Source organism: Saimiri boliviensis, chromosome 6 (assembly GCF_048565385.1).
Source record: "Saimiri boliviensis isolate mSaiBol1 chromosome 6, mSaiBol1.pri, whole genome shotgun sequence".
Classification (NCBI taxonomy): domain Eukaryota; kingdom Metazoa; phylum Chordata; class Mammalia; order Primates; family Cebidae; genus Saimiri; species Saimiri boliviensis.
In genome coordinates, this window is record NC_133454.1 from 22,815,643 (window position 1) to 22,842,064 (window position 26,422).

The 26,422-nt window shown below is 36.6% G+C and overlaps 1 protein-coding gene across 7 annotated transcripts in view; it reads left to right on the forward strand.

The window, feature by feature from the left end:
* The window catches only part of NARS2 (asparaginyl-tRNA synthetase 2, mitochondrial), a 147,623-nt gene that overhangs the window by 46,846 nt on the left and 74,355 nt on the right, over positions 1-26,422 (forward strand). For 6 of the 7 annotated variants that reach the window (XM_010345610.3, XM_003935045.4, XM_074400394.1 and 3 more), the window contains one exon: positions 7,066-7,160. The exons of the other annotated variant lie outside the window; for it this stretch is intronic. In XM_010345610.3, coding sequence (XP_010343912.1) covers positions 7,066-7,160 — 95 coding nt within the window. The remainder of the gene's footprint in view (positions 1-7,065; positions 7,161-26,422) is intronic. 7 annotated transcript variants of the gene reach the window in all.

Here is a 26,422-nt window from a genome sequence, read left to right on the forward strand (position 1 = left end):
CTATCTGCCACAATGTACAGAAGACTTCTACAATTTATTTCTGCTTGATACAATTATATGGCTGTCCAGTTGACCTAGTTCTACTTAATAAAAATTTCAGCTTTGCCTCACTGATTTGAGATAATATTTTTTTTTTTTTTGAGACAGAGTGTTGCTCTTGTTACCCAGGCCGGAGTGCAATGGTGCGATCTCGGCTCACCGCAACCTCCGCCTCCTGGGTTCAAGCAATTCTCCTGCCTCAGCCTCCTGAGTAGCTGGGACTACAGGCACGCGCCACCATGCCCAGCTAATTTTTTGTATTTTTAGTAGAGACAGGGTTTCACCACGTTGACCAGGATGGTCTCGATCTCTCGACCTCGTGATCCACCCGCCTCGGCCTCCCAAAGTGTTGGGATTACAGGCTTGAGCCACCGCGCCCGGCTGAGATAATATTTTTATATGTGAAAGTCTGTTGAAACTTTCAGTTATATCCCACACGTTTGTCTACCACTAATGTACTGTATTAATTTAGAGGCTTATGTTTTAATGTTTGGTTATTCAAACATTTCATTTATTGTTGTATTCCATGGGATTAACATGAATGGAGATTTTTTCCATGCTGTTTCTATTGAGAAATGTGTGTCCTGTCTTAATTTTAGGTATCTCCCGTATTTCCAGCTCCTATTTCAATTCATTTTCCAATTGAACAAGTATTTATATCTGTAACTCTATTCCCAGGTAACAGGCTAAATGCAAGATCCATTAATAGAGACAGTGTCCTTGAGGAGCCCCAATATTTTTTAATTTCATGGGTTAACACTGTAAAACAAAAAATATTTAATTTGAATCTTTGATTTTAAGAGTTTTGAGAATTTGTGAATATATCTGGAAGAGGTTGCACTGACAAAGTTCTAATTTATTCATTCACTCATTATCAGTCAGTCAACAGCCTGAAGAAACTTACAGAACTTTCCCCATGTTTTTTACTTTTTGAGGTATACCAGCATTGCAAGAAATTCTGGCTTATAGATTCCTAAAAAAATGTAACTGCTACTCAGTGTAATGGCTGAGGGTAGGAGTATATGAACCATGTGATCCATAGAAAATGACGCACAAAGCATACTAAAAAGCCAGTCAGTACCACTAGAGTAGCCTAAATCCAAAACACTGGCAACACCAAATGCTAGCACACATGTGGAGCGGCAGAAACTCTCATTTATTGCTGGTGAGATTTAACAGCCACTTTGCAGTACAGTTTAGCAGTTTCTTGCAAAACTAGATATGCCCCAACCCAGAACCAGCAATTCTGCTCCTTGGTCTTTACCCCAAGGAGTAGAAAAGTACATCCACGCAAAAACCTGCATGTGGATGTTTTTAAAGCAGCTGTGTTCATAATTGCCAAAACTTGGAAGCAACCAAGATGCCCTTTAGTAGGTAGATGGGGAAATAAACCGTATCTGTTACATCCAGACAATAAAATATTTTTCAGCACTGAAAAGAAATGAGCTATCAAGCTATGAAAAGACCTGGAAAAACTTTAAATGCATATTACTGAGTTACAGAGACCAATCTCAAAAGGCTACATGTTGTATGATTTAAGCTATAGAAAAGACAAAACTATGGAGAAAGTAAAAAGATCAGTGGTTGCCAGCGATTGGAAAGAGAGGGATGACTAGGTGGAACACGTATTTTTAAGGCAGTGAAACTATTCTGTATGATACTGTAGTGGCAGATACATGTCAGTATATATTTGTCCAAATCCTTTGGGATTGTTATATGTCACAGGTGATATGCTCTGACACTCCTGGAAGACCTTAGTTGCCTAAGATGCTTTTCAACCGGGAGGAACAGTTCCCTTTCTGTGGGACTTATCTTGTGCTCATAAAGTCTTTTATAAATTTTGGTCACTCAAAAGATAATTTTAAATGTGCCAAATAGAATGGAACTTTAGATCTGGCCAGTTTAAGAAAATTTGCCTAAGCTGTAGACATTCACTTCCTCTTCTCAAAGAGAAACTGCTTTCTCCATTGTAAAATTTCAAATGAGAGAAAAGGTTACAAACTCCAGTAAGACAAGCAAAACCTTAACTTCAGAGAAAAGTGAAAAAAATCATAAATATAAATAATAGAATAAGAGAAAAACAAAACTCCTACCTTGAAGTAGGGCTTCAGTTCCAGTCTCCTCAGTTGTTGAACCAGGTCACATAAAGTCTGAATCTCAGTCAAACCAGGGAGATTCAAACCTGAGAGTGGTTTTACCAAGGGCTTCTGCAGTCTTGAGCGAGGTCAGTTGGATGCAAACAGTTCATGCTGGTGCCAGGGCTCCAACTGTTGGTAAAATCATGGGAGTCAATGGAGGCCTAATTTGGGTCCCACCTGGGTTGCCAAAATGTCACCCTGAAACAATCACGAGTTCCAGAATCCAATTTTAAAAGAGTTTATTCAAGTGCAAAATTTGAGAATAGCCACCCAGAAAAAACGAACTCCAAAGTAAGTGGGTCTTTGCTCCGAAGTGGAGAAGCTAAGGCTTCGCTTATATAAGTAGAAGCAAAAAAGTATGGGAGTATTACCACATATTTAATACAATGCTGATTTATGAGTTAAAACAGTTTGGTTGGTTACAGCTTGTTATTTTTCAGAAAAGATATATTTAAAATTGTTATCTCGATCAATTTGGTACTCGTGGGGCCTTTTCTATCTGGTTTGAGCTGGGTATGTGAAAAAGGCGGGACAGTAATCTATAACAAAGAATTAGTAACTAAGAGGGAAGGGGCACCATTTAATCTTTCACAGCATTTTTTTTTTTTTTTTTTTTGAGACCGAGTTTCGCTCCTTGTTACCCAGGTTGGAGTGCAATGGCACGATCTCGGCTCACCACAACGTCCGCCTCCTGGGTTCAGGCAATTCTCCTGCCTCGGCCTCCGGAGTAGCTGGGATTACAGGCATGCACCACCATGCCCAGCTAATTTTTTGTATTTTTAGTAGAGACGGGGTTTCACCGTGTTGACCAGGATGATCTCGATCTCTTGACCTCGTGATCCACCCGCCTCGGCCTCCCAAAGTGCTGGGATTACAGGCTTGAGCCACCGCGCCTGGCCTTTCACAGCATTTTATAGGACAAGAAAAATAAAAAAGAGGGTTAATCTATAGTTCAAAGAAATAAAAGTTTCAGTGGCTTGCCACATGATGTAGGTCTTACAGTCACAATCACATTTCATTCAAGGCTCAAGAGTACTTTAAAGTTTCAGTAGCTTTCATTTAAATTATTTTCACATTAGCCATTTGAGTCTTCATTTCTGTATATCTTCTTTCTCAGTTGGGAAGCAGATTATTTTCTCTTTTTTGTTTTCTTGACAGGAGCTCTTTATATAGTCTGTCTATTAATCACCTGGCATTTTTAGATGTTGCAGATATTTTGCTTTTAATCTGTCATTTGCCTGTTAACTTTGCCTGTATCTTCCTTTATTAAATAGAAATTCTTAATTTTAACACACATAAATTCATCAGTTTTTCCTTTTAGCATTGGCAACTTGGAGCTCTTGTTAAAGAAATTCTTCCCTACTGATAAAGTTACAAAGTCTGGTGTTTATATATTTTATTGTTTCTTTATCACTAACATAAGTACTTAAGATCACAGATTTAAGATTACAATCCTAAATCTTAAATTTGCAATCCTAGGGTGGTAGTTTTTTGAAATTACTAAGATTCAATAATTACTTTCAAGAATTGAGGTGAAATTTGTTTCCCAAAATTAACCATTTTAAAAGGTACATTTCAGTGGCATTTAGTACATTCACAGTATTGTGTGACTGCCACCTCTGTTAAGTTCCAAAACATTTTCACCACCCTAGAAGAAAACCCTGTGCCCATTTTGTAGTTACATCCCATTTTCCCCTCTCCTCAAACCATACTGTCATCAATCTGCCTCTGTGGATTTAAGTATTCTGGATATTTCATATAAATGTAATCATACATAGCCTTTTAGGTCTAACTGTTTTCACTTAGCATGTTTTCAGTGTTCATCTGTGTTTTAACATATATCAGTACATGCTAAAAGATTTAATTTTAAAAATATATAGGTACAGTCCTTATAGCTGAATGATCTTCTAGTGTGTGTGTGTGTATATATAAATATATATATCGTATTTTGTTTATTCATTTTTCCATTGATGGATATTTAGGTTGCTTCTATTGCGAATAGTGCTGTTTTGAACAATTGTGTACAAGTATTTGTTTATATACCTCATCTTAATTCTTTTTGGTATATACCTAGGAGTGGAATTCCTGTGTCATTTAGTTAATTCAGTTTTAACTTTTTAAGAAACCACCAAACTTTTTTTTCTAGTAACCACAACCCCTTATTGTACATTTCTAGTTTGATTTCATAGTCATCAAAGAAGATACCTTCTGTGATTTTAGTCTTTTAAGAGTTATTAAAACTGTTTTATGGCCTATACCATATGGACTACTCTGGAGATTGATCCATGTGTGCTTGAAAAAATGTCTATTCTGTTGCTGTTGCTTGGAGTCTACCATTTTAAATTTGCCTTTTTCTTGATTCTGCATTTGTTTGATTGCTATAAACCTTGCTTGATTGCTGTGAACCTTTAACTCTCTTCCAGAGTTCCCACAGTTGATTCTGACAGTTTTGATCATTTTTTTCTTTTATTTCTCTGTGGCGCGACAGTCTTTTGGAGCTACCTACCCTGCCATTTTTGTTTACCGCTTTTCATAATTACTTTTTACAGGGACTGTTTTGTATATCCTCTTTAATATTCTGAAATAAAATATGTAAATAACAATATACAGAGAAGTTTAACAAATAAGTATAATGCTTTAATTGTGATCTAAAAGAAATTAATTTATAGTAAAGTAGTATGAATTACAGTTATGTAAACGCTAACATGACATTGGAAAGCATAATGAAGTAGTAGTATGTTTCAAATAAGTTAGATTAAAGAAATGTAAGAAAAGTCAGAATCCATTCTGTACAACTGCTGGCAAATCAAAGTCTAAAATCTAGTCACAGGCCGGACCTAGTGGCTCATGCTTGTAATCCAAGCACTTTGGGAGGCCAAGGCTGCCGGATCACTTGAGATCAGAAGACCAGCCTGGCCAGCATGGTGAAACCCCATCTCTACTAAAAATGCAAATATTTGCTGGGCATGTTGGTGGGTGCCTGTAATCCCAGCTACTGGAGAGGCTGAGGCAGGAGAATTGCTTAAACCCAGGAGGTGGAGGTTGTAGTGAGTCAAGATTACGTCGCTGCACTCCAGCCTGGGCAACACTGTGAGACTCTGAAATACATAAATACGTACATACATACATACATACATACATACATACATACATACTTGTCATAAGGACCATTTTTTTTTTATAACTACTAGGAATGAGAGAAACAATTTGAAGTAAAGTTAAATTAATACAAATTATAGACTAAAGTGGTGAAGGAAAGGAGAAAGTATGGTAGTCTTATAAATTTGTTGGACCTTATTTGAGAAAGCAGTTTTTCAGTAAATAATGAAGAAATATCAGAGAACAGATCTTTTGTTTTAAAATCCTAACATATATCAGGTCTGTTATTTAGTCTTGAGTAATAAATATCTTTGCAAACAATACCCTTTTATTGATTTTGAGATTTGAAGATGGACTTTTTAATTAAAAAAACATTAATTTATCTCTGACTAGTATCAAAGTAAGTTTGAAAATAAAAAGGCAGTTACTATAAAAATAAATGAAAGATTCAACTGATAATTTTTACAGTACATTTTATATATATGCAGACACCTAAATATGATATGCAATATTTTTAGAACAACCAATGAAATTAAATAACTTTATTTCATGTGTTACCATAATTTAATATTTGGTACTAAGTCTGTTAAAAGAGTCTTACATTCTCCATTACGTAAGTTGGCTTTATTGCTTTTACAGTGACTACATACACCCTTATACTAAAAGATTTTCAAATAAATGCATAGTCTAAAATGGAAGAAGCTGGACTCAGGAACTCATGCCTATAATCCCAGTACTTTGGGAGGCTGTAGTGGGAGGATTGCTTGATTCCAGGAGATCAAGACCAGCCTGGGCAGCATAGTGAGACCCTGTGTTTAAAACAACAAAAACAAGAGTAACTTTCTTTCCCAGAAGAGGATATGATACTCATAACCTGATTCAGAAGCTTTCTTTATTACACTGTTTAAATTGTATTTGGCCTCCAGGTAGTTTTTTTAGCTTAACTCTTAATAAATGTTGACTGGCTTATTTCCTACACATTTCAAATGGAATAATCACCCTTTGTGTATTGTAAGTTCATAAAAATCTCGTTACTCAGTGTATCTGTTAAAGATAGAATCATGCTTTTCCTGCCACTGAGTTACGGCGACAATTAAATAGTATTTTTGAAAGTGTATGTGTTTATGAAAATCTGTGTTAAAAGCATTACTGTTAATATTTTAATAATAAATGTGACATCACATGTTCCAGAGACAATTCCCTTGAGGTAATTAAGTCTCAATCATAAGTCAGCATTTTGAGATTATGTAATTCTTCACATTAAAAATTAATTCAGGCCGGGCGCAGTGGCTCACGCCTGTAATCCTAGCACTTTGGGAGGCCGAGGTGGGTGGATCACCTGAGGTCAGGAGTACAAGACCAGCCTGGCCATCATGGTGAAACCCCATCTTTAAAAAAAAAAAAAAAATTAATTAATTCATAATCTGTTTTCCTTTTTTTTAAAAAAAAAATTTCTATTTTTTTGTTTTGTTAATTCATAATCTCTTGCCTTAGCTTGCTCCTTACTCAAAATTGCTTTTTAGGGGGAAGTGTATTTTGCAACAAAGGTACTTCATCCTTTGGATATTGTATGTTTTGCAAATATGAAGCAAACTTCTGTGCCTTTATTAGCACTTTCTAAGCTGGCATTTTCTCTTAAGTGTGTAACTACCTTTATTTTCATGAGAACAACCTGTCTTCACGTAGATTTAATTACGTTAAGATTTTTAGTTGGGGCATGTATATGAATGTGAAAAGCAAAACAAAACATGTAATAGTTTTTTTGGTGGTTTGTGTTTTTGATTTGCAGGCTGCAGGCAAAATAAAAGTACCTGAGGAGAATTTCTTCAATGTTCCTGCTTACTTAACTGTCTCAGGACAACTTCATCTAGAAGTGATGTCAGGGTATGAAATATTCCTTTCTCTTTTGCTTTAATATATTATGGTTTGGATGAGAGTGAAATAGTGCTTCCCTTCCCATGCTCAAATCTAAAAGTTGAAAGTAGTTTTTTATCATTAGTTCACTTGAGTTTTCCAAAATATTCAAGTTTCTTATAATACAGACTTGTTTTTAGTGAAAAATGTAACACTGAAAATACAGAGTTGTGATTTTTTTTTCTTTTACTAATCTTTCTTGGTCGAATCTCAAACATGTAATCTGAATTTACTTGTAATTAATCATATTTATGGAAGTAAAGGCAATTTATAGTTTTTACCTGAACCAGTTACTAGTCCATTTCATTTTACAAATAGTAGTATTTGAAACAGATGGAAGGAAAATTTTTTCCAATAATTGGTTTAAATAAAATTAACTCATGTCTACATTTTGAGAGGTGTACAACAAATTACATCTTTTAAGTCAGATCAGATGAATTTTAGCAACTGTCAGACCTCTGGAAAGTCACTGTATTCCTTGGAGCCTAACTTTTCTTTAAAACAGGGGATTGAGCAAGAAGAAGATCTTTAAAGTCCTGTCTAAATCCTGTTCTATAATTCTGTGGGTAATTCCTTTTTTTTCTAGTATTTTTTTAGAGGTGGGATCTTGCTTTATTGCCCAAGATAGAGTTTACAGTTGCGCAGTTACAGCTCACTGTAGCCTAAAATGCCTGGCCTCAAACGATTCTCCTGCCTCAGCCTCCTCAGTAGCTGGGACTACAGGTATATACCACCAAACCTGGCTCTTTTTTTACGTTTTTTGTAGAGATGGGGTCTTGCTGTGTACCAAGGCTGATCTCAAACGCCTAGGCTCAAGTGATCGTCCTGCCTTAGGCCTCCCAAGTAACTGAGACTCCAGCAACATGCTACCACACCTGGCGAATTTTTTTAATTTTTTGTAGAGATAGGTCTCAACACGTGTCCTAGGCTGGTCTCTAACTGCTGGCTCAAGTGATTCTCCTGCCTCAGCCTCTCCAAAGCACTGGGTTTACAGGCATGAGCCACTGAGCCTGGCCTCTGTGAGTAATTTGTTAATGCAGACTCAACAAGTACAGAGTTTCATTTATGCTTTTTTTTCTTTAAACATTTTCTCATTATAGGGATTAGGACTTTAAAAAATCTGTTCAGGAAATCGCTCACTTGAAATGAGGGGAATCTTTTTGTGTTTTTTATTGCTTTAAAAATGCACAGATGAGAAAACTCAAGGAAAATGTCATAGAATAGTTTGCATGTTTACTTTTGTACTGTGCTACAAGAATGGAAAGTCAGTGGTGGGATAAAGATGGCCTTGAAAGTAACATTCTTTTCTGATTTATCTTTGAAACAAAAACATGTTATTTGATAGTTTAATAACCAAATCATTGTCAATATTAGCAGAATACTGTGCAGAAAAAGTATCATAATAATACTGTGAGATTGTAGGATTTGTAGATCTGGTTGTAGGAAAGGCCACATCAAGCATGTCATGGAAAGTTCCTTATGCCTATGAAATTATAATTTTAAAAAATTAAAAACATGACTTATGCAAATACAAAATGAATGTTTATCAAAGATTTCAATCAGTTCGTTAATTACAGAGGAAACAAGTAAAATAGAGGACATTTCAAAGAGCATTTGAGGAGCTGTGTATTCATAGACATTTTTTTTGAGACGGAGTTTCGCTCTTGTTACCCAGGCTGGAATGCAATGGCGCGATCTCGGCTCACCGCAACCTCCGCCTCCTGAGTTCGGGCAATTCTCCTGCCTCAGCCTCCTGAGTAGCTGGGATTACAGGCACGCACCACCATGCCCAGCTAATTTTTTGTGTTTTTAGTAGAGACAGGGTTTCACCATGTTGACCAGGATGATCTCGATCTCTTGACCTTGTGATCCACCTGCCTCGGCCTCCCAAAGTGCTGGGATTACAGGCTTGAGCCACCGTGCCCGGCTATTTATAGACATTTTAATAATTGGAGTAAGATTGAGAGGTCAGTTGCAAACTGGTTAATGTCTTTCAGACCAATACACCCTAACCTTTGGGATTATCTCTTCTACCTGGCAGAATTATTTGCAATTCTGCTGGCAAAGATCTGTAAATTAGCATGTAATTTTACTTAATATGGTTTATTTAATTCAGTATTAAATAGACTAATGGAGCAAGTACATTTCCCTTTCCTTAAGTAATTAAGTAACTGTTGAGTGGGTCTTTGTCCCCCTGTTATCTCATACCTTGAAAGGACGTCAGTTTTTTAAGGCTACAGTTTTTACCCTTATATTCAAGGTTTGGATAACCTTTCTTAACCGCCTTTTAGTATTCATTTCTATTATTTATAAAGTTAGAGGCAAGTTGTCTCCTCCCTCAGAAGTGTCATATGTGAAAGGTATAAACTTAAATGTTTGTTTCTCTATTATAATATCACTCGTGGATTAAATATGTGTCTTTCCCAGTAAAGCGCAGTGAACCACAGAACACAGTGTTCTGTAAAACTTGACAGAAGATTAAATTGGTAGAATATTAGGTTTTGTATTTTTTAAAGTATGCTATGAAGTATTTCTACTAGTGTCAGTCAAATGTTCCTAGTTTAATATGCACAGTTTTAGGACTATTAATATACAGAACATAATGTTTCTGATTAAAGCATGATTTATTCTCCAATAAGAAATTGTGAGTCCTTTTTCCCTCAGCTTTGTTTTTTCTTCAATTCCATTTAACAGACTTTATAAAAGGCAGAAGATTTATGCATTCTGAAGAGAAACCACAGTATTACAGATTTTTAAAAAGGAGAAAATGGTAGTTAAATTTAGACAGTTAACATTTTCCAAAAGGATATCTGTATTGGTTTAGTGGGTTTATAATTCCATTTTAAAGCTTTTTTAAAAAATAAATATTCTATGTTGGAATAATTTTTTTTTTTTTTTTTTTTTTTTTTTTTTGAGATGGATTTTCATTCTTGTTTCCCCACCTGGAGTCCAATAGTGCAATCTTGGCTCACTGCAACCTCCACCCCCTGGGTTCAAGCAACTTTCATGCCTCAGCCTCCCGAGTAGCTGGGATTACAGGCACGCACCACCACGCCCAGCTAGTTTTGTATTTTTAGTAGAGACAGGGTTTTACCATGTTGGCCAGGCTGTTCTCAAACTCCTGACTTCAGGTGATCTACCCACCTCAGCCTCCCAAAGTGCTGGGATTACAGGCGTGAGCCACTATGCCCAGCCAGAATAATTTTTGATAAATAGAAAAGTTGAAAAGATAGTGCATAGTTTTGTATACTTCCCATCCAGTTTCCCTCATTATTAATGTCTTCTATGACCATGATACATTTGTCAAAACTAAGAATTTAATGTTAGAACATGACCATTAATGAAATTCAAGACTTTATTTGGATTTCACCAGCTTTTCCATTAATACTCTTTTTCCAGGATTCAGTTCAGGGTACCACGTATAACGTAGTTGTCATGTTTCCCCCGTCTCTTCCATTCTGTGACAGTTTCTTAGTCTTTCTTTTTTATGACCTGTGGAATGTACTCTAATCTGGGTGTTTCTGACATTTTTCTCATGGTTCGACTAGGGTTATTTGGGTATTTTGAAAGAATACCATAGAGGTGAAGGCTTGTGCCATCACATCGTATCAGTGGATATGTGATATCCATATGATGATGTTAACCTTTATTACTTGGATATAGTACTGTTTGCCAAGTTTATTTACTGAAAATATACTATTTTTTCCCTTTTCTTACTCTAATTTTTGAAAGTGAGTCTCTAAGTCTAGTCAACCCTCATTGGGAATGGGGATTTGGGAAGAGGGAGATGGAGTTAAGAACCACCAGCAGGAGGGAGAATATTTGGAATTCTATATGAAGATTTGTTGTCTCTTTATTCTTCTTTATTTTTTATTTATGTCATCATTTGTATCTTAATAGACTCACGTATTTCATAGTTTGGGTTATAATTCATTGCTATGTTATCTACTTTGATGCTTAAAACTATTTTAGTTTTTGTTATTGGGAACTCCTTCAGATTGATGCTTATGTCCTTTTGACATGCCCCCATACTTTGTCTACTTACTTATCCTCTGGTACTACAAGATGCCTCAGCTCTTGTTTGTTTGTTGTTTCACATTCATTCACCACCTTTATTTGTTTTTATTTTTATAGTCAGTGAACTTACCCAGATATATTATTGTTGCTCCGAAGTCTATAGTTTACATAGGAGTTCACTCCTAGTGATCTACGTTCGATGCTTTTGGACAAATGATGTATATTCACCATTATAGTAACATACAGAATAGTTTTTGCTGCCCTAAAGCTTCTCTATGCTCTGCTTAGCATCTTTCCTTCCTAACCCGTGGTAACCATTGATTTTTTACTATCTCCATAGTTTAGTCTTTTCTAGAATATTATTTGGTTGGAATCATATGCATAGATCCCTTTTAGATTGGCTTCTTTTACTTAGTAATACGAATTTAAAGTTCCTCCAGGTCTTTTCGTGGCTGGATAGCTCATTTGTTTTAGTGTTAAATAATATTCTGTTGCCTGGATGTAACACAATTTACAGGTTCACCTGTTGAACAACATCTTTTGGTTGTTTCCAAGTTTTGGCAAATTTTCCTGGGTTATTTTTTATTTTCCCTTCTCTTGTCCTAAAAATTAGTTATTTCTCTAAAGAGCCCTGGTTCCTTTTGTTAGAAGATGGTATTTAGAAGCAGGATTGGGTCGCTGCATATATTTGTTGTTACTGACAGATTATTGCTTCTAAGCATTTCAGTAGACAGAGATTTTATTTTATTTTTTAACTAGAGAAAGTTAAGTGGATTTCTTTTCTTTTTCTTTCTTTCTTTCTTTCTTTTTTTTTTTTTTTCTGAGACAGAGTCTCACTCTTGTTGCCTAGGCCGGAGTGCAATGGCACGATCTCGGCTCACTGCAACCTCTGCCTCTCGGGTTCAAGTGATTCTCGAACCATGCCTCAGCTTCCCAAGTAGCTGGGATTACAGGTGCCCGCCACCATGCTCAGCTAATTTTTTGTATTTTTAGTAGAGACGGGGTTTCACTATGTTGGTCAGGATAGTCTGGAACTCCTGACCTCAGGCAGTCCATCTGCCTTGGCCTCCCAAAGTAGTGGGATTGCAGTTATGAGCCTCTGTGCCCAGCCGCTAAATTTTTTAGATCTTCTTGGAATGAACTTAACACTTATAAATTATATTCCTTAAGCCAAATTCATTGCATTTGGCTTAATGAATATAATTTATAAGTAGTAAGTTCATTCCAAGAAGAACTAAAAAATTGTAAAACCTGCAATTAAGAAATGTGACATAATGAAGTATTCCATTTCTTATCAGTTAAAGTCAGAGTTGGAGAAAAGCTCAGCCTAAAAAGAAAGAATTTTTATTATTGTTACAGATTTTTTTTTCCTTCTTGGGCATTTTTGTGCTGAGCCACGAAGTCAAGCATATTTTAGGTTAAAACTGATGCTTTTCTCTTGAATGTTGTTGGAATGATAAATTAGTACAGTTTTTCTAGAGAAATACCTTTTTAGCCAGAATTTCATTTCTAGGAATTTTTCTTAAGAAATTATCTAACAGCTCAGCAGCCTAAACAAAAATGTTGAAAACAACTCTGTTTATAATAGTGAAAAATTACCAGTAATCTAAATGTCCATTCAAGATTTGTTAACCCTCAGTATACCAAGAAAAATAGTCATCATTTATTATCTGGGGATAATGGGCCTTATTTTTAAAAAATATTTTAAAGCCGTCTTGTAGATAGTACACAGAGGTATAAATAAAGGGACAGTGAAGATCAACTTTCTTAGAAATTTTCAGAAGAATTTAAACATAGCAAGTCAAAAAAAATTAAACTGTTACATTGAGAGAGAACATACATAGCCTAAAGTTCATCAATTTGAAGTGTACAGTTCAGTGGGTTTTAGCATACTTTGAAGATGTTGAGATATCACCATGATAATTTTAAAATACTTTCTAATATTTATAATTTTAATGTACTTTTATCACCGTTAAAAGACAAATTTTTCCCATTAGCATTCACTCCCTGTCCGCTTCTTTGCCCCTACTCCTGGGCAACCACTAATCTAAGTTCTCTCTCTATGAATTTGCCTATTCTGGACATTTATCATATACAGATAGAATCACACAGTAAATTGTATTTTATGACTAGTTTTTTTCATTTAGCAAATGTTTTCAAAGTTCATCCAATTTGCAGCATGTATCAGTACTTCATTCCTTTTTATTGCCAAATAGATTTCCATTACATGAGTATATAATATTTTGCTTCATTTATCAGATAATGAGCATTTGGGTTGTTTCTACTTTTGGCTCTTATAAATAATGTTGCTGTGAACATTTAGGTAGAAGTTTTTGTGTGGACATGTTGTCACTTTTCTTTGGTAGATACCTAAGAGCGAAATTAATGGGTCGTGTAGTGACTATGTTTAACTGTGTGAGGAATTGCTAGACTGTTTTTCACAGAGGCTGGACCATGTTATAGTCCCACCAGCAATAGCAAAAGCTTTCCAGTTTCTCCATATTCTTGCAAATGCTTATTATTGTCTTTTTTATCGTAGCCATTCTAGTAGTTGTAAAGTAGTATCTCATTATGGTTTTGACTTGCATTCCCCTGACTACTAATGATGGGTTTTCATCATTAAACTCAATAAGCACATGAAAAAATGTGGAGCATCTTTCCATGTGCCTGTTGGCCATTTGTATATATTTTATTTAGAGAAATGTCTGTTTAAGTCCTTGAATTATCTTTAACATTGGTTTGTCTTTTTATTGACTTTTGAGAGTTCTTTTCTTCCTCCACCTCAAGAAGGAGTCTTGCTCTTTTCCCAGGCTGGGGTGTAGTGGCGCGATCTCAGCTCACTGAAACCTCCACCTCCTGGGTTCAAGCAATTCTCCTGCCTCAGCCTCCTGAGTAGCTGGGATTACAGATTCCTGCCTCGCTAGTTTTTTTGTATTTTTAGCAGAAATTGGATTTCACCATTTTGGCCAGGCTGGTCTCGAATTCTTGACCTCAGTTGATCACCTGCCTTGGTCTCCCAAAGTGGTAAGATTACAGGAGTGAGCCACCACGCCTGGCCCATGAGCCACTGCGCCTGGCCTATTTTCTTAATGTTTTACTCTTATTTAACATAATTAGGAACAATTAGTAATGATGAATAATTACTAAAATGATGAAATGGTAAAATGTTTTAAGATAAGAAAAATAACACCAAACCCCCATGTATATCTTAGGTTTATGAAAGGATTCAGTGGGCTTCATTCTTTTTTTAAATATAAATTTTTGTTTTTATGGATAACCTCCATAGTTGTTTGAACCCTGTCCCTAAAAAAGACAAGTTCTAACCTGTGAATGCAACTTTGTCTAGAAACGGGGTCTTTGCAGATGTAATCAAGCTAAGATGAATTGGATCATACTGGATTAGGGTGTGCCCTAAATCCAGTGACTAGTATTTTTATAATAGAAAGGAGAGGAGATTTGGATACAGAAATGTAGGAGACACACACACACACACACAGGGAAGGATGCTAAGATAGAGCATTCTGTGAAGCTAAAGGCAGAGATTTGAGTGATGCCAAGGATTGCTGAGAGCCACAAGAAACCAGGAAGAGACAAAGAAGGATTTCTCACCTTCAGAGGAAGCATGGCCTTGCCACCACTTAGATTTCAGACATGTAGCCTCACAAATGAGAGAATACATTTCTGTTGTTTTAAGCCAAGAGAATGTAGCAATTTATCATGGCAGCCTTAGAAAACTAATACAGCCTTTAAGAGTATATGAGTCATGAATTATTAATTTTTTATAAATATTTAAAATATTAGCTATTTTTATAAATAGAACTGTTTGACAAACTCAAAAACTAAAATTGGGTATAATGAGTCCTGGCAATATATTGAGAGTTAAATTATTTATGATTTGTTCCTATAATGGATTACTGTACAGCCATTAAGATTGATGGTAAGTCTCTGTGTCACGCTGTTTTTTAAGAAGTGGTTTTTCTGGGCGCGGTGGCTCAAGCCTGTAATCCCAGCACTTTGGGAGGCCGAGGCGGGTGGATCACGAGGTCAAGAGATCAAGACCATCCTGGTCAACATGGTGAAACCCCGTCTCTACTAAAAATACAAAAAGGTAGCTGGGCATGGTGGTATATGCCTGTAATCCCAGCTACTCAGGAGGCTGAGGCAGGAGAATTGCCTGAACCCAGGAGGTAGAGGTTGCGATGAGCCGAGATCGCGCCATTGCACTCCAGCCTAGGTAACAAGAGTGGAACTCCATCTCCAAAAAAAAAAAAAAAAAAAAAAAAAAAGAAGTGGTTTTGAAACAGGAGGTAGAGTGTGATTCTGGTTTTTTAAACGGTGTACATATATTCATAGAAAAAGAGTCTAGAAGAATAAATAATATTCATCTTGTAAAAATGGCTATTTCTGCTAATTTTTATTTCCTTCCTCAAATTTATTTTTTCAGATTTGAAAAATTAGTGTTCATTACTTTTATAATCAGGAAAAAACTTAGTTATTTTTATTTTGAGGGAATCAACTTGGACTTTGGGCTGATTTCATTCCTGTTTGATTAATTGACTAGTTTGTGATTGGTACATGAAATCCTAAATTATGTCCCTTTGGTTGTTTAATCAGTTCAGATAATAAGCTCAGAAGCCATGAAACATTCATATTCAGGGTGCTCTTAATCCTGTTTTGTGGCTGTGGTGTGAATGTCATCATGTGAATCTGAGTTAAACATTTAACTGGGTGTGAAACTGACTTCCCATCTGTTCATAGGACTTTCTCATTCTTCATCCCCTTGATACTTAGATACTTATATCTGAGTTTTATTCATTTAGTTCATTTAGTTTTCAAGATCTTTTTGATTATGATTCGTGTCTTGCATGTTTGCATTTCTAATGCTGTTCTCTATGGCATTAGACTCGTTTTTCCTTATGTGGTCATTCCTAAAGGCTCAATTGAAATACGACTTTCTACTTGACTCTCTTCCTGTTTCTCATAGAAAATATTTTTATCTTTTTCTGTTCTCTTTAGTACTCACTCATTTCATGTCATAAAGAAGGAAATTCCTTGTTTTAAAAAATTTAGTCACTTTGTAGTTCTTGTTCATATGTAATTCTCCAAGGTTATAAATCCCTTGAAGACGTCTTTCTTGGCTCCATGTCCTCATAATCACTAGCAAGTAGTAGTTAAACTGAATTTGTAAAGCACAAATTCTCATTCTTTTATAATTTTCCTCTACTGTTTATAAAGTCGTTCTCCATATATCTGAGGGGGACTGGTTCCAGGACCCCTCTTCAGATACTAAAATTTGCAGATGCCCATGTATTTGCATATAATCTATGCACATCCTCCCATGTATTTGCAATTAATCTCTAGAGAGCTTAGAATACCTGTAACAATTAAATGCTGTGTGAATAGTTACACCGTATTTGAAAATTTTATATTATTTTTTATTGTATTTTCTTTTTCCCAAATATTTTTAATCTGAAGCCTGTTGAATCTATAAATGCAGGGGACCAGCTAGTACTATAGTGTTGAGCCCACAATGGGAATTAAGTCTATGTTAATCAGTCCTTTTGCTCTATTTCATGGGAATTACATCACTGTGAAACCTGAGATCTTTATTGTTAGTGTTAACTGAATGTGTGTGAACAATGATAAATACACTTCTTTTAAAGTGTATTAAATAAGTTCAAAGTTAACCCTATGTAGCTAGAAATACGAATGAACAGACTACTGGTATAAATGACTCAGGAACTTCTTTATAAACACCTTGCCAATTTCATTTTTTATGTAATATTGACAGAAAACAAGTGTTTCTGGCACATCGACCAGCAAGTGCAAAGGCTTTTAGGTAGGAATATTTAGCTTGCTTGGGTTCAGATACAGAGAATGTAGATACATTAGTTAACCAGGGGTTGGATATCACCAGGTGAATTTGATGGAAGTAAATAGCCTTAGAAGGTTATAATGATGAACCAAGGAATCTGCGCTGCTTAAGAAGTGAGGAAATGGAAGGTAATAATGGAAAAAGTGATGGACATAAATAATTGGAGGTATTAATGAAAAATTGTTGGAGTAGATATACTAGAGTAAAAACCTGGATGAATATAAGGTGGTAAAGTACTGCTCTCATGAAATTCATATTTCTAACATCGAATCTTTGCTCAGCTCTCCACCTGTGAACCGAAATGCCAGTTGTCTTTTTGATTGAGTTATAAGCACCTCAGACTCAGCACTTCAAAGTGAAATTCATTATCTTATTCTCTAAATCTGCTTTTTTCTGAATTCCCTGTCTCAGGAAGTGGCATTACCAACCTTCCAGTTTGTCAGACCAGATTTATGAAAATCATTCTAAATTCTTGATCTATACCTTGTACATTTTTTCAGTCATTTGCTTCCATGTTCCTTTGCTTCAGCCATCCTAAACTGCTTATAATATTCTAAGCATATAGTCCTGTTTCACACATTTGTATTCCTTTGCATATACTGTTTTTCTGCCTGGAATTTGCTTTTGCCATGCCTTTGTCTGGCTAACTCCTTCATTAAGTCTAAACTCAGCTTAAAAATGATATCACCCAGAACCCTACTACCACCATCACCTCTTCCTTGCTTAAATATATGTAAAGTCTTTCATCTGTATCTGTTCCTCTTTGTCAGCTTCTGTTACTATCACATTGCCTGACCCTACAGAGTCTTATGAGAAAGATGGGCATTAAACAAGAAATTAGGAGTATGATTGCTGTTATAAAAAACACTCTCCTGAGGGCAAAAAGGGCATATGTCAAGGAAATTTTGCCTTGTCTAAGTTGAATTGAATTTAGAGGTAACCTTATCAGTAGAGTGATTGCACGGAAGTGCATTTTTAAATGTCATTCATATTTAATGACCACTGACTGTTATATTTGATGTGGATTCTATTGCTTTTGTATCCTTGGACAAACAGAAATCCAGTTAATGTAGCTCCTTCTCCCCATTATTGTAGAGCATTTCATGTTGTATAATTTTTTAGTTATCCTAATATATGTTATTAGTATTTGACTCTGGAACGTCTGTACTTTTATATCATGTTTGATGTATTATACTCAAATAAATTCTATTTAGCCAAATCATCGAAAGATAGAATGTTGTGGCTTTTCTGCCTTTTCTTTATCAACTTCCAAATACCTAGAATCTTTCATAAACTTCATGAAGAAGTTGTTCCTTTGTAGCCTGACTTTTCATGGCCCAGAGAAATAGTTGAAGATACTGGTTATGTTTAGTACAGGGAAGACTAAGAGGAGATGTGGTTTTATAGTTGTTGAAGTCTGTCTGGTGGGTTTCTGTAAGAGATAAATACAGACAAGTAAATGATCTTTTAAAAAACAACTTTAGGCCGAGGCGGGTGGATCACGAGGTGAAGACATCGAGACCATCCTGGTCAACATGGTGAAACCCTGTCTCTACTAGAAATATAAAAATTAGCTGGGCATGGTGGTGCATGTCTGTAGTCCCAGCTACTCAGGAGACTGAGGCAGAAGAATTGCTTGAACCCAGGAGGCAGAGGTTGCAGTGAGCCGAGAACACGCCATTGCACTCCAGCCTGGGTAACAAAAGCGAAACTCCGTCTCAAAACAAAACAAAAAAAAACTTTATTGAGATATAATTCACATACCGTAAAATTCATCTGTTAAAAATATATTATTAAGGCCAGGTGCAGTTGCTCAGGCCTGTAATCCCAGGGCATTGGGAGGCTGAGGCAAGAAGATGGGTTGAGCCCAGAGTTTAAGACTAGCCTGATCAATAGGAAGACCCCATCTTCAATTTTTATTTAGCCTGGCATGGTGTTGCACCCCTGTAGACCCAGCTGCTTTAGAGGCTGAGGCAGGAGGATTGCTTGAGCCCAGGATTCAAGGCTGCAGTGAGCTAAGAACATACCACTGCACTCCAACCAGAGTGACAGAGCAGGACCCTGCCTCTTAAAAAAAAAAAAGTAAACAACTCATTCGTTTTTACTGCGATCAGAAAGTTCTGCAACCATCAACATTATCTAATTCTGTAACCTTTTCATCACTCCAAAAAGAAACTCCAAACCCATTAGCAGTCACTTCCCATTTCCTCCTTCCCCCAGCCCCTGGCAAACACTACTGAATCCGAAACCTTGGGAGTGGGACCTCCCAATCTGTGTCACAGACCCCCAGGTAATGCTAATGCTGAGAACCACTGCTTTAGAGAAAGATTCTTTGTTCCCTGAGTGGTAAGGACATCTGGCTTCTAGCTATGCAGGTGGTTAGGGGAGCATTTACTGTTCCATATGCAAACTTAATGCATCCCCGTTTCTCCCACCCCCAGTCTCACCAAGGTTGTGTGTGCCAGTCACCTCCCTTCTGCTGCAGCATACATCATATTCCAGATAACAGTTTCCATGCTTTGCCATATTGATCATCACTCAGCCATCTGTTTCCTGTCCTTCAGTCATTTGTGATCTCTTGTCCACTGTAGGCCCCCTTCATGTTTCTTCCTTTTAGTTTTTTTATTATTATTTTAAAGTTGTCTCAGGAAGGAGTGAATATAAATATCTGCTTAATTCACCATTTTAACTTCATTTTTACCAGTTTGAATGGTATTAATTTGCTTTTCTTTAATTGCTAGTTGGGTTATACATTATTTGCATAATGATTTAGTGTCTCTGTCTAACATGCTAACTCTGCAGTGTCTGCGTACCGCCTTTGGAAATCTAAATACTGGATTCTCTACCCATTTCTAGTATGGGAATTCCTTTGTGAAGGGAATAATAACCTGCCTTTTCTCCACTTCAAGTGTATGGGACTCCACTCTTCTGTTATCTAATTCACTGAGTCCTTGTTAAGCAGAAAAAGTATCTGAAGGATTGAGTGCCTTTGTAATAAGCAAGTTTCATGTGAGTTGTTTAAAAAAATAAATCCCAGTAAGTCTTTTGAGCAATTACAGAAATAGAACACATTGTGCCTGAAATGCAGTTCCTGTTGATATTCTCTAAAAGCAAATGCAAGTTACTATAGTGAGATGTGTTAGGCAGTTTTTACACTTCTATAAAGAAGTACCTTATTGGGCACATTGGGTCATGCCTGTAATCCCACACTTCGGGAGGCTGAGGTGGACAGATTGCTTCAGCCCAGCAATTTGAGAGCAGCCTGGGCAACATGGCAAAACCCCTTCTCTATAAAAAATACAAAAATTAGCCAGACAGATGGCGTGCATCTATAGTCCCAGCTACTTGGGAGGCTAAGACTGGAGGACTTACTGAGTCTGGGAGGTCAAGGCTGCAGCGAACAGAGATCATGCCACTGCACTTTAGCCTGAGTGATAGAGTGAGACCCTGTCTCAAAAAAAAAGAGAAATACCTGAGACTGGGTAATTTGTAAGAAAATAGGTTTAATTGGCTAACAATTCTGTAGGCTGTACAGGAAGCACAGTGGTGTCTACTTCTCATGACGTTTCAGGAAACTTCCAATCATGGCAGAAGGCAAAGGAGTATGCCTCTCACATGAGAATGGGAGCAAGCGTGTGTGTCTGGGGGTGTGTCACACGCTTTTAAATGGTCAGATCACGTGAGAACCCACCATCACAAACACAGCACCAAACCATGAGGGATCTACCCCCATGATCCAGACACCTCCCACAGAGCCCCACCTCCAGCACTGGATATTACAATTCAACATGAGACTTGGGCAGAGACAAGTATCCAAACTATATCATGAGGCATCAGATTGATACTTAGTAACTAGACCAATATGAACAGTAATTGGAGTTATAAAAAGCAAGACCGATGTTATTTTAGGTATTCCAAAATCATGTCCAAATTCTATTTTGCTCAGGTGGCTTGCTTTTTTGTTGTGGTGGTTTTTTGTTTGTTTTTTAAGATGGGGTCTTGCTTTGTTTCTCAGGCTATAGCAGATGCAATAGCTATTCGCGGGCTGTCATAGGACACTGCAGTCTTAAACTTCTAGGATCAAGTGATCCTTTGGCCACAACTTGAGTAGCTGGGACTGCAGACGCAGACCACCACTACTGGTTTTAATTATTTTTTTAGAAGAAGGAAAAAAGTATCTATGTTAGTTTGCAGAATTTAGGTTGGGTTGGAAACAGGATTTTTCTCATTTTGACATTTTTTTCTATCGTGTTGCCTTCTACTGAAAATAACTATAGTTATTTAATCAGCAGTAACTTTAGTGTTCACCCACAGTGTAATTGTGTTGCATACCAGTGAGGATGTTAAGAACATGGGATATGCTGGTGAGGATGTGGAGAAAAGGGAACCCTCATATACTGTTGGTGGAAATGTAAATTAGTACAACTACTGTGGAGGACAGCTTGGAGGTTCCTCAAAAAACTGAAAATAGAACTACCATACAATTCAGCAATCTTACTGCTGGGTATATATCCAAAAGAAAGGAAATCGTTCTACCAAAGAGATATCTGCACTCGCCTGTTTGTGGCAGTACTGTTCACAGTAGCCAGGATTTGGAAGCAACGTAAGTGTTCATCAACAGATGGATGGATAAGGAAAAAGTGCTACTTATACAAAATGGAGTACTATACAGCTATAAAAAAGAATGAGATTTTGTTATTTGCACTGATGTGGTTGGAAGTAGAGGTCATTATGTTAAGTAAAATAAGCCAGACGCAGAAAGACACACTTCGCATATTCTTACTTATTTGTGGTATCTAAAAATTAATTGAACTCATGGGGATAGAGAATAGGATGGTTACCAGAGGGTAGTGGGTGGGTGTGCAAGTGTGGTGGGGATGGTTAATAGGTACAAAAAAAGAAATAGAAAGAGTGAGTAAGATCTTACTTATATTTGATACTTAATATTTGATCACACAGGGGATTCCAGTCAATAATAATTTAATTGTACATTTTATTTTATTTTTGAGACAGTCTTACTCTGCCACTCAGGCTAGAGTGGAGTGGTGCAGTCTTGGCTCACTGCAACCTCCGATTCCCAGGTTCAAGTGATTCTCCTGCCTTAGCCTCCCACGTAGCTGTGATTACAGGCACCCACCACCATGCCTGGCTAATTTTTGTATTCGGTAGAGGTGTGGTTTCACCATGTTGGCTGGGATGGTTTCAAACTCCTGACCTGAGGTGATCCCCTTGCCTCAGCCTCCCAAAGTGCTGAGATTACAGTCATGAGCCACTGTGCCCAGCCTAAGTGTACATTTTGAAATAACCAAAAATTGGATTGTTTGTAACACAAAGAATAAATGCTTGAGGGAATGGATACCCAATTTTCCATGATATGATTTTTACTCATTGAGTGCCTGTAGCACATATCTTATGTGCCCCTAAATGTGTATTCACAAAAATTAAAAATACTAAAAATAATTTTAAAAAGAATATCAGATAGCCCTGTCTTAAAAAAGAATGACGTAGCCCCATATAGAGGGTGACCAGTGCTGTTAGAGAGCGAAGTAGCTGCTAAGATGATGTTATCCTTGCCAAAAAGTACTGATCTTATTCAAATGAATGATTATGTTAGTTGAGGTAAATGCCGTACTAGAGAACTTAACTTGGAATTCTGGCTTCTTTATATCCTAGTTGTATAAGCTTAATGTCTGAGTCCCTACTTCCTAATCTATAAAAATACATAATAATGGCCACCTTACAGAGCAGTTACAAGCATCGGATACCATGTAAAGCCCAGTGTTTACTGCAGTGCAGGCACTGAAATATTAGGTGCGTAATATCGATGGTAATGAGAGCTTTTGGGTCCTGAAGAACCTTGGGTGAATTATAAAGGACTAGCTGCAGAGAAAAGCCAAGGGAGTGTGGCCAGGAAGAAATAGCTGACAGCTAATAATCAAATTCTTTTACATTACTAACAGAACTGGAGTTCATACAGAGCAGAGGATTGGAAAAGCTGCTGGGTTTCAGGACTCACAAGAGAGATCAGAAGTTTAAACTAAATCAGCACCTGGAATGAAGGAAGGAATTAACACATAGAAATCAAGTAACTGTCAGAGTTTGAAGACTAAGTCAGAATTAAACTAAGAAGTGAGAGCAGGTGAGGGTATAATCTGCCGTAAGAGCTGTGGTCAGTTATGGTGGCAATGAGGTGTCACTATGTTCCGGTTTCTTTTGTACTTGGAAGGACTTTATTGCTGTGCCCCGTCTGGGGTTTCTGGAGCCTGATACTTCTACATTTATGCAATAGTTGGAACAAAATTATAGTTTAAATAGTGAAGTAGCAGAATAAACCAGTGTATCAATAAGTTATTCCTAAGGTGTTTTTCATTGTTGTTTCTTTTTTTAAAAATCCCTTCAGCCACCCCATACCAGTTAATGTTTCTTAATCAATTTTATTGTATACTTTATAATAAAAATGAACCCATTTAAAATGTATCATTTTGAATATATATTAAATATGTGTTTTGACAAATTCTTATACCTCAGTAACTACTTCCATGATCAAAATACAGAATTAGGCTGGGTGACGTGGCTTACAGTGCTAATCCCAGCACTTGGGGAGGCCAGCATGAGGGGATTGCTTTAGTCTAGGAGCTGAGGACTGGCCTAGGCAACATTGTGAGACTCCATCTCTACAAAATATTTTTAAAATTAGCTGGGCATTATGGCAGATACCTGTAGTTTCAGCTACCCAGAAAGCTGAGGAAGGAGGATCATCTGAGTCCAGGAGGTCAAAGCTGCAGTGAACCATGATTTCGTCACTGCACTGAAGCCTGGGCAATAGAGTAAGACCCTGTCTCAAAGAAAGGAAGAAAGAAAGAAAACCAGAATTGTTCCTGTCACTCAAAACTTTTCTTATTTCCTTTGGAGTGAGTCTCTTCCCCAACATCTGGTCCTAGGTAACCACTGATCTGCTGTCACCATAGATTAGATTTTCCTTTTTTAAGAATTTCATATAAATGAAGTCATATGGCATTTATTCTTTATATCTCTCTTCTTTTACTCAGCATAATGCTTTTGAGATTTATCCAGAGTTTTCCTTTCTTTGCTGAATATTATCCCATTGAATGGCTATACCATCAAATATGTTAACTCATTCATATTTTTTGCATTCATTTTACCACTTTAAGTATATAATTCAGTGACATTACATAATTCACAATTTTGTATAACCAGCACACACAAATTTTCTTTTTCTTTTTTTGAGATGGAGTCTTGCTCTGTCACCAGTCTGGAATGCAGTGGCATGATCTCAGCTCACTGCAACCTCCGCCTCCTGGGTTCAAGCAATTCCCCTGCCACAACCTCCTGAGTAGCTAGGACTACAGGCGAGTGCCACCATGTCCAGCTGATGTTTTGTATTTTACTAGAGATGGGATTTCACCATGTTGGCCAGGATGGTATCAATTTCCTGACCTTGCGATCTGCCCTCCTTGGCCTCCCAAAGTGCTGGGATTACAGGCATGAGCCACCATACCCGGCCACAAAAAAAATTTTGATGAATATATATTCAGTTTTAGTTTTAGTAGATAACACATGCACACATGAAAAATTTCGATCATTAGAAGAGTGTTCTGTATATGTCTATTAAATCCAGTTTTATTAAGTCCTCTCTCTCTGTTTAGTTATCTTCTGTCTGGTTCTTTACGTTATTGAGAGGTTTCCAACAGTATTGTAAAACTCTTTTCTCCCTTCAATTCTATTTTTTACTTTATATTTGATGGTCCATCATTAGGTATGTAAATGTGTACAACTATTTTGTCTTCTTATTGTATTGAACTTTTTATTAATGCATTATGTCCTTCTTTGTCTCATATAAGCTTTTTGTATTTAGTCTGTTTTGTTTGGTATTAGTATAGCCACCTATGCTCTCTTTTGTTTACTATTTGCACTGAAAATTTTTTTCCATCCTTTCACGTTCGATTTATTTGTTCTTTGTATCTAAAGTGAATCTTTTGTAGTCAGCATATAATTGGATAATTTTTAAAAATTCATTCTGCCAATATCTGTCTTTTGACTGGAGAGTTTAATCCATTTACATTTAAAGTAACTGGTAAAGAGGAACTTCTTTCATTTTGCTATTTGTTTTCTACATACCTTTTAGCTTTTTTTGTGGCGGGGGGGAGTCCCTTGTTTTCTGCATTACTGTCTTTAGTTGATTCTTAGTAGTGAAATATTTAAATTTCTTATTTTCTTTTGTATATATTCTGTAACTATTTTCTTTGTAGTTACCATGGAGAGTACGTTGAAGATCCTAAAATTATAGCAGTCTAACTTTAATTTATACCAACTCTACTTGAGTAACATACAAAAACTCTCACCTTTTTTTTTTTTTTTTGAGACAGAATCTTGCTCCATCACCCAGACTAGAGTACAGTGGTGCGATCTCAGCTTACTGCAACCTCTGCCTCCCAAATTCAAGGGATTCTTGACTGCACTTTTAATAGCTCCTTGTTTATCCCTTTCAGTTGTTGATCTCACAAAATTACATCTTCATACACTTGTGCCCCAAAACATACATGAATAAATCTTTGAAATGCATTAACCTCTTAAATTCTGTAGAAAACAGAATGTAGACTTAAAACCAAAATTTTCAATAATACTTTTAGGTTTTTCTTAAATGTATTAGTCTCTTAAGTCAGGTAGCAAACAAACAGTGCAGTTATATACACCAGAGTTATCAGGTTTCTATAATTTGATTATGGGGCCTCAAATCAATCTTTACAGTAATTCTCATGCATTTACTTTGATTAAGATCTTTATTTCTTTATACAGCTTCAAATTAATGCCTAGTGTACTTTCATTTCACTCTGCAGGACTGCCTTGAGCATTTCTTGCAGGGCGGGTCTAGTAATAAATTGTTTTAAGTTTTGTTTAAGTGGGAATGTCTTAATTTCTCCCTCACTTTTGAAGGACAGTTTTGCCAAATACAAGATTTTTTGTTGATAGTTTTTTGTTTTACTACTTTGAATATATCCACTCACTATCTTCTAGTTTCCAAAGTTTCTGATGAGAAATCTGTTGATAATCTCTCTCTTTTTTTTTTCTTTTCTTTTCTTTTTAAAGACAGAGTCTCACTCCGTTGCCCAGGCTAGAGTGCTCTTGATTCACTGCAGCCTCTGCCTCCTGGGTTCAAGTGATTCTCCTGCTTCAGCCTCCTGAGTAGCTGGAACTACATGCATGCACAACTACACCCAGCTAATTTTTGTATTTTTAGTAGAGACAGAGTTTCGTCATGTTGGACAGGCTGGTCTTGAACTCCAGGCCTCAAATGATCCTCCCGCCTCAGCCTCCCAAA